At 32.3% G+C, this 10,010-nt stretch overlaps 1 protein-coding gene across 1 annotated transcript; it reads left to right on the plus strand.

The window, feature by feature from the left end:
• Nucleotides 1-4,151: 4,151 nt before the first annotated feature.
• On the plus strand, nt 4,152-8,411 carry LOC104109108 (cytochrome P450 84A1-like). The gene is made up of 3 exons (XM_070195254.1): nt 4,152-4,599; nt 4,768-5,418; nt 7,397-8,411. Exons 1-3 carry the CDS (start codon nt 4,291-4,293, stop codon nt 8,018-8,020), a joined length of 1,584 nt encoding a protein of 527 aa, XP_070051355.1. The 5' UTR covers nt 4,152-4,290; the 3' UTR covers nt 8,021-8,411.
• Nucleotides 8,412-10,010: the final 1,599 nt, after the last annotated feature.

Here is a 10,010-nt window from a genome sequence, read left to right on the forward strand (position 1 = left end):
GCATGTATTCAGTTAGAGTTCATGACTCAGTATTACCATTCTTGGGAAGGTGTTACAATTATTTTCGATGTTGGTTTCGATTAAAAATAAATTATAAAAAAAAAATTGAATTGTAATTGTAATCGGCTTACCTAGTCTTAGAGACTAAGTGCTATCACGACGCTTGTGGTGAAATTTTGGGTCGTCACAATAAATGAGTTAGTACATCATCAACTACCCAAAAAAAAAGATAGTTAAGTTTGTATGGACTAGCGTCCTTAGTTGTTGCATTATTTGGTGGTAATAGCTTATATGTGTTAAGTTTATATACAATACTGTATTTTTGTTAAAGTTTATTATGCAAGATATCCTTATGAATATAATTATTGCTTTTAGATACAAAACTTTCAACAATTGTCATAGAGATCACTATAATAAAGGAATAAATTTTTAAAGTAGAATGTAAATCACAAAAATAATATTAAATTATTGATTCACTAATAATCCGCGCCATGTTTGAAAGTGATTTAAGTATTCACTTAAATTTAACAGCAAAGTATAGATTATTTTGGTAAATAAACTAATTTTCAAATTTCTTAACAATCTGAATTATTACTTCAAATTTATAATAAACAAGCTTTTCTTTTGATTTGATATTCTGCTTATTGAATCATGACCACACTCAATCACGAAGTCCAAGTCGGGATCTAATATATGAAAACTTCAATCACCGTAAAATATTGATTATGGAGTCCAAGTCAAGTTCTAAAATAACAATTGTACAATTTATAGAAAACACTCTTTTTAGGGATAGATCATCTCTCCTTGATGAATACAAAAAAGTAATTTGACCAATTTGGTATCATACAATTTAACATTTTCTCAAAAGAGTTGTTATTACCATTAAATCTAAATTATTTTCTTTACTTGTATACAAATTTTATTAATTGATGCTGAACACACGTGCAACACACATACACTAAAGCTAGTATATATTAAAAGTAGGAAGCCCTTAAGCTTAAAGTAAAATTACAAAAATATCCATAAAATGATGGACGTTTTTACTCATTTTAAGTGTTAGTTAGTAATAATATTCAAATAAAAAGAATAAAACTAATTTGAAGTATTGTTCTTTCTTAGAATAGTTGTGTCCTTTCAATGGTATAACTAATCTATAGAATAGTTATGTCCTCCCAATTGTATAACTAACCTTTCCATTCAATAATAGTCTTTTAACCATAGGCAACCTTTAGAGTTAATGCCCCCAATAGAATATCATCGACAAATAGAGAAATCAAATAAATCTTCTTTTTGCCAACTTCTCATAGAAGTGATTATTCTGGTATAGATTTAACTAATTCATCTCCTCCCATGATAATTCAAGTCCTTGGCTTTTGGCGGTATATTCTTCTACTATATATCCTCAACCTGGTCTAACTTCTGATGCTAAAGTGAGTTGATTTCATAGAAGATCTATTGAACACTACTCTATATTATCTATATATATCTTTGCGAACTTGCTTTTCTCAAATCTCATTAAAATTACTTGTAAGTGTCATTTTAGTGTTTATCTAGAGATTCTATCATTTTTACATGTTTCATGATTCTTTGTAAGTTTTACTAAGTTTATTTTATTTTAATACTTTGTCTTCCATGTGATGTGACTCCCTGAATGATAAATAATCAAAAGTAATATCTTTATTAATAACATAGTCTTCCTTAGAAAAAATTAACATTTGAAATACCTTATTAGTAATTTTGTAAAAAATTTATTATATTAAAAAAAAAATACATTAGTTACATGATTAATGCTAAAGAGACCATTTGTTTTAACATATTTCTAATATAACGTCATGAACATATATATTTTTCACGTGTATAAGAAGGTACAAGTATTAAAAATTTAAGACATAATTTTTTTGCATGGGTATTAAAAGTAAAATAAAATAATTGAAGATATATATAAATGTGTGACTGTTTGTCTGAAATCTTCATTTATATTTAAGAATAGATCGATCTCAATAGTTGAAATGAATCAACTCATGACCAAAATATAGCCCAATAGAAGATAGGGTCAGCGAACATATACATGTGTGCACGCGCGCGCTTGAAAACTAAGAACAATGGGATTTCAATATGCGCGCGTATAAATAAAAGAAAAGAAAGCTCTAACAACCTTACTTGACCTAATAATCGACGAGCCAACAACTACCCTCAACTCTCAAGGCCATGCTAACTTAATCTACTCTTAAATAGAGAACTTCGAGATCTTAGAAATTTTTCTAAATTTTTCCTTTCTTTAGCTTTCCTAGAATAAAGGAACCAGAAATACAATGACTAATAATAAAAAATTATCACTCTACCATGCACGTCAAGATTGACATATGGTTTGATAGCGACATATTCAATATGAATCAAGAAATGACATCATACATACGCCTTTCCATAAGACTAATTAACATGCCAACTTAATGGAATTTTTATTGTTTACATTCTCCGATAAGTTATCAGAAATAAAGTAAGGACTTTTTTGAATCAAATAAGAGTTATAATATTGTTAATGGTCGATTAAGCCGTGTTAATCCTAACCACTCTTCAGTGCACAGAGAAGTCGAAATGACTTTTACTAATAATACCATTATAAAGAAATTTGACAATATTCTTCCCAATTAAAAAAATTCAAATGGGTTATCCTTGGAAGAGGTAAAAATTTTAGCGGGGACACTATCTTGTGGCAATTCTTTATAGAAATTTATGAATTATTTTAACACAATTGCTTTATAGTTGTCACTAATTTAATCTCATAGTTTTCATATGTAATTTTCATGTTAGTAACAATGAAAAGAAGGATGAAGTAGGAGAACAGTTACAAATAAAAGTTAAGTTAAAATTACATAAGTTCTCATGAAAAAATATTAACTTTTTGTACTATATAAATAAGATAATGTAATTCATGCAACTTTTAATTTTAAAATAAAGCTATATCATAGAATTAGTACTTTATAGTGTGATTTTGCTGAAAATCACATATATCTAATTAGATGTTGATTGTTTATCTTTGTGGGTTCAAGTGATCCAATTATTGCTACTATATGATAATTTATATTGATCATTCATATATATACTTTATCTTGTCATATATAATTATTTACTCAAATATTTTTTTATTAATATTGATATTATTTTACAAATTCGTATATTACATGACTCAAACACACGTGCAATGCACGTGCAGAGAAATTAGTATATATATATATATATATATATATATATATATTTCTTTACAAAACAGATTACTAGTACACGTCCTATCCGGAAAGTCGATAATATTTCTTTGATTGACTATTCTAAATATATAACAATTATTTACATAGTTTAATCATTAATGTAAAGTTTAACCCTTATTTGGCCTTCCACAGGAAACTCTTACTCTTCTGCCAAATTAATTCTCTACGATGGATTTTGCGGCTACAACTTTGCTCCAGTATATTTTCGCGCGCACGTGAGGACAAAAATTGGATTCAACTTATTCATACGTACTCTACAAAAAATGTCTACACCATTTGTATTTTTAAATTAATAATATTATAAATTACTAATTACATTATGAACCGCCTAAATTCTTTTAGATTGACATTGTATAAACGTAAACCACTAAAAACTTGGGTTTAATTCATATTCACTTCTAATGTAATGATACTTCTGCAATTTAATGCACTAGTTTTACTAATCACATACAAACTGTTGAGACAATAATATACTTCCTCGTCTCAATTTATGTGAAGTTAATTTATCGGATACGGAGTTTAAAAAATAAAAAATAAAAAATAAAATTCAAATTGTGGTCTAAAAAAACTATACTCCCTCCGTTTTAAATTATGTGAATCTATTTCCTTTTTAGTCCGCGCCAAAAAAAATTACTTATTTCCCTATTTGAAAATAATTTACCTTTATGCAATAATTTATAACTACACAAAATATATGTGCCTATTTTTTAACGGACTAAAAAGGTAGATTAATGGTATGTTCTTTCTACTAGGTTACACTTCCAAATAAGAGGGTTCACAGCACTTCAATACTAACAACAGTATTTACGCCAAGTTGGTACCGACAGGAACTAGTTTTACCAGATAAATTTGTATATAAAGACCCCATCATATCCACCCAAAATTAAAACAGATAGAATCATTTTGAGTTGCAAATTCATCATACAACACGTTTACTATCCCCTATCTCCTATGCTCTCCAGTACCACTATCTCCTAAACCTCCACTCAAAAAACAAAGAAGAGAGAGATTTAGAATAATAATAATGAAAGAGATGATAATGCAAAACAATATGAGCACTACTCTTCTTGAAGCTTTACAAGCTATGCCCATGCTCTTCTTCTTCGTTATCCCTCTCTTCTTCTTATTCCTTCTCTCCAAATCTCGCCGTAAACGTTTGCCTCCAGGTCCAACTGGTTGGCCTCTGATTGGTAACATGATGATGATGGACCAGTTAACTCACCGTGGCCTTGCCAAACTAGCCCAAAAATATGGTGGCGTTTTTCACCTCAAAATGGGTTATGTCCACAAAATTGTAGTCTCCGGTCCAGACGAAGCTCGCCAAGTATTACAGGTACGGCCTGACCATCTTATCCAAAAACTTAGAATAATTTAACTTAAATAATTTTTACACAATTTCACTTATTATGACAAGTTACCGGCCTGTACACATCTTTTTAGATGATATGTAAATGTAAGAGGTACTCATTAGTACTTAATTAATTACATTATGTTTCAACAGGAACACGACGTCATATTTTCGAACCGTCCAGCGACCGTAGCCATAAGTTACCTAACATACGACCGTGCAGACATGGCGTTTGCTGACTATGGACTCTTCTGGCGTCAGATGAGAAAACTATGTGTTATGAAACTCTTCAGCCGCAAACGAGCTGAGTCATGGGATTCAGTTCGTGACGAAGTGGATTCCATGGTTAGAATTGTAACAACCAACACAGGCACAGCTGTCAACTTAGGTGAACTTGTGTTCAGTCTCACTCGTAATATTATCTACAGAGCTGCTTTTGGAACTTGTTCTGAAGATGGACAAGACGAGTTCATTAAAATTATGCAAGAATTTTCGAAGCTATTTGGTGCGTTCAATATAGCTGATTTTATTCCATGGCTAGGGTGGGTTGGTAAGCAGAGTCTAAATATTAGACTTGCTAAGGCTAGAGCATCGCTTGATGGGTTCATTGATTCGATTATTGATGACCATATTATGAGAAAGAAAGCTAATGTTAATGGTAGAACTGATGATGGTGGTGATAGAGAAACTGATATGGTTGATGAGCTTTTAGCTTTTTACAGTGAGGAAGCAAAAGTAACTGAGTCCGAAGATTTGCAGAATGCCATCAGGCTTACTAAGGATAATATCAAAGCTATCATCATGGTAAGTTGCAAAGAAATATCCCCTAATGCTTTCCCATATATATATATATATATATCTTTTACTCCCTCCGTTCCGATTGATGTGAACCCGTTTGACTAGGCACGAAGTTTAAGAAAAAATGAAAACTTTTGGAATCTGTAATCCTAAATAATTCAAAAAGGGGCCAGAGTATTTGTATGGTTATAAAAGATTCTCATTAAGGATAGAATTGTAAGTTTAAGCAAAATTATTTCCAAATTTAGAAAGGAATCATTCTTTTTTAACGGACCAAAAGAAAAATAGATTAACGAACGGAGTTAATATCTTTTTTGGTAGTCACATATTCAAGAAAAGTGGAACAGTTAAAGAGAGTAGTCTAACAAAAAGTTGATCTTGAAAATTTTGTCCAAAGATAGAGTTTCCTTAATTATATAGCGGTGGCGTAAGCCATGCAAAACAAGAAAGTTTAATTTACGATTTGAATCATTTGCTAATAGCTAAAGAACACGGCTGTCTCTGGCAGCTGATATATAACTATCAAGAATTATTGAAGCGTAAGTGACAAATGTATTTCGTGAATTTTCCTCGAATGTGTTAAGTTTATATTAGTAGTAGTAGTATTTGTTTAAATCTTCTTTTGTAAGATGCATGCAGGTTTTGGTAAATTTTTAAGTTGCCTTTATGTTCGACAGCAGAAAGTAGGTTAGTTTTTAGAATAACAAGATTCCTTAAACTCTGTCAATCATCAGAAAATCAATTTGAGAAAAGAACAAAAAATAGAAATTTGATAGCCTAAATAGTAAATATTGGTTTCAGTTTGTCACCCCCTTCCTTTTCAATATAAGTTGGTTTTCATGAGGGGTCTGATTTTTATGATTTTAGCATGACTTAGCGAGACTTATTAAATTAATTTTCTTCTGAAAAAAGATCTCACTTTCAAATGTAAACTATATAATTCCTGTAACTCACTGGCCTCTAATCATTCGTCTTTGAAATATCTCAATATCATGACACAAAATATGATTACGATTTTGTCTAGTCATTTGATTGTTAATGTCCCGGGTATAATCTATAGTTTTCTAGAATTAAAAACAAAGGAATTAATTAGCCTGTAGTTAGTAAATTCTTTCAAGTCTGTCTTTTGACAAACTTACCATTTACCGTTATTCTATATAAGGATCCAAGTCTTGATACAGCATAGATGCTATTCAACTTTAGGCATATATATTTTGCCAAGTGACAAAAATGGAATGGAGTAGGTAACAAAACTTGCAAGTACAATAACTGAAATATTTTATGCGAAAAATAGCTCTAATTACTTACAATAAAAAATAAACACACTATGAAGCCAATGAATATAGTTACCATGAGAAAATTGATCTAATGTCGTAGTAATCGATTCATTTGTGTCCCTTAAATTCAATTACTCTATGATTAAAATAATTTAAGAAAAATGACACTGTATAGCCGCTGTAAAAATAATAGCCGAAAAAATGTATAAAATTTGTATATTTTTTGTATATATATACATTCTATATGTTATATACAAAAATTATACAAATTTTATACACTTTTTCGGCTAGCGGATATAAATAGTTTATGACGCGGGCTAAAAATAATAATACTCCTAAAATTTAAAACTAGCCAATTAAAGCCTATCTACAAAATTTGGTGCATTATCCCTTTGAAAATTGATGTTTCAATTTAACACGGTTGGTTACTAAGCTATCCCTGAAAACGATGTAAAATCTGTAGTTAATCACTTAATCTTACTCCTACCTAACCCCCACCAACAACATAAATATTTACTTAATTTTTATACATATAATATAAAAATTAATTAATTTATCTTGTTGGAACAGTTTCGTCTGTTTTTTCTTAAGGTAACTAGTTCTGTTATCTTTTAGGTGATTTTATTATAAATAAATTCTTTTACCACGTGGGTGTATAGAATTTAAACTTCCTAAACAATTGGCACCAAACTCTGAAAAAATTGCAGGATGTAATGTTTGGAGGGACAGAAACAGTGGCTTCTGCAATAGAATGGGCCATGGCAGAGCTTATGAGGAGTCCTGACGACCTTAAAAAAGTACAACAAGAGCTGGCCAACGTTGTCGGACTCAACAGAAAAGTTGAAGAATCTGACTTTGAAAAATTAACGTACTTAAAATGTTGTCTAAAAGAAACTCTACGACTTCACCCTCCAATCCCTCTCCTACTTCATGAAACCGCCGAGGAATCCACCGTCTCCGGCTACCATATTCCGGCAAAGTCACACGTTATTATAAATTCATTTGCCATTGGACGTGACAAAAATTCATGGGAAGATCCTGAAACTTACAAACCTTCTAGGTTTCTCAAAGAAGGTGTGCCAGATTTTAAAGGAGGTAACTTTGAGTTTTTACCATTCGGGTCGGGTCGGAGGTCTTGCCCCGGTATGCAACTTGGGCTTTATGCATTAGAAATGGCAGTGGCCCATCTTCTTCATTGCTTTACTTGGGAATTGCCAGATGGTATGAAACCAAGTGAGCTTAAAATGGATGATATTTTTGGACTCACTGCTCCAAGAGCTAATCGACTCGTGGCTGTGCCTAGTCCACGTTTGTTGTGCCCACTTTATTAATTGAAGAAAAAAAAAAGGGGGGGATTTTACTTGCATCAAAGAGTGGTGCTTGTGATTTTCCATCTTTTGGTTAAATATACGAATTATTATTCTTGGGCACAAAAAAGGAGCATACGACATGGTTTGTTTTGATATTTTACCTTTATTTTTGTTTGTTATTCCATTATAGTATGGTGCATACATATAATCGAGTAGAGTCAAAAGCAAGGACGAAAATAATTGCTTGAAGGAGTTGAAAGGGAAAGAGGAGGGAATTGAATGGTATTATGTATATGAGACCCTTTCTCTGCCTCCTTGTTCTCGTAAATTTCGACATTTGGCTTGTAAATGTCTTTTTTTTCTTTTGAACACACAATCCTAATCAAATAAAGACTTGATCCTGGTTGAATTACTTGTGACTATTTTTCTTTTTTCTTTTTGGTACTTGTTCATTTTGATTGAGTTGGTAAGTAGTTTAATTCAACTCTGTTATTGGGTACATGCACAAGACAAGCAAAGATGATTTACTAGTTAGATAATTCGATTGAGATGGATTAGAAAGTTGTGAAATTAAATTTAAACCCCTAAAGGAAACCTTGATCATATTATATTAATTCACACTAGTTGTATGGAATACTTCCATCCATATCACTAGATTATAAATCTTGTTTTTTACTGATGAAAATTTAATTTAAGTTATGGTTTAAAGGTTTTTTCCCTCTTTTATCCTTGTAAAATTGTTTACCCGAAAAACGGATAACAATTGAATTTATACGCGGCTCTAAGGATACATAATATAACTTGGCACAAATTGAAGAAATATATATATTAATATTGAAATCAATTGTAAAAGAAATAAATGCAAACCAAGTGAATCAATTAGTCGTGACCCTCAAGTTCGATCATCCTCAAACCAAGTGAAGATTCCGCTAGTACATGAACAGAGTAACAAAATATTAAAAGCCGAAAGAAGATAGTATATAGCTTTGTATTCTTGGATGCTCTTCTTCTACAAATTATAAGACCCCCTTTATATAGTAGAGAAGTCCTACTCTCAATATAATTCTAAATACAATAAAAATTTTTATGATAGATTAATTAATTGGCCTCTCCTTAATATGCGCCGAGATTTTCGCCGAGATTCTCGCCCAATTGTGGATATTCCAGCTTTCTATTTTTTGGCTCGATAAGCTTTCCTTGATCTTGGCCGATCTCGATCTTGATCGGTCTCTATTTTGCTCGATCTCGATCTTGGCCGATCTTGATCTCGATCGGTCTCTATTTTGCTCGATCTCGATCTTGGCCGATCTTGATCTTGATCGGTCTCTAGGTCATGATCCCGGCAATCTAACTTCGCATCAGGGCTCGATATCACACGAGGTTGAACCTTGGTCTATCATGTTCCAGTCTCGATTAGTCATACGAAGGGCACGCTAGGTTTTGACAGTATACAAATAGTCCCATCGTTTCTCGGAAAGAAGATGGCGAGAAACGATATGAATTTCCGAACTCCGACTCGATGAGGAATGACGTCAGCGACGAGCCCGATTATGACATATGCGACGAAATATCCCGTCAGTCCAGTTACCAAGGCATTAAATGCATATCAGTTGCTGGTCGGCCATTACCGGTTCCGAACCGTCACCAACAACCTATAAGAACCCTAGCTTTCCTCCTTCAAACTTTACACTCACGGCTCTTTCTACTCTTGCTTCTTCTTTAGAAAATCCCTTTGTTTCAAAATTTTCACGCTCAAATTTCTAGAACTCCAATCAAAGTACATACCATCCTAATTCTCTTTTCCCTTGTTTATTAATGGCGAAAACCTCTAAAACCGTGCCGCAAAAAGAGGTCGCTTCTTCATCACGACCCACCGGTGGAGAGGCTGCGGCAGAACCCCACCCTGAGGAATTCGTTCTAGTAGGGTGCCCAACCGTTATTGACTTTAAGGTCGAGAAGGCCTCCGCGGTACCAAGCCGATGTGAGCCGGTCTCGAGGTACATGTGCTCAA

This window comes from Nicotiana tomentosiformis, chromosome 2, assembly GCF_000390325.3.
Source record: "Nicotiana tomentosiformis chromosome 2, ASM39032v3, whole genome shotgun sequence".
NCBI lineage: Eukaryota > Viridiplantae > Streptophyta > Magnoliopsida > Solanales > Solanaceae > Nicotiana > Nicotiana tomentosiformis.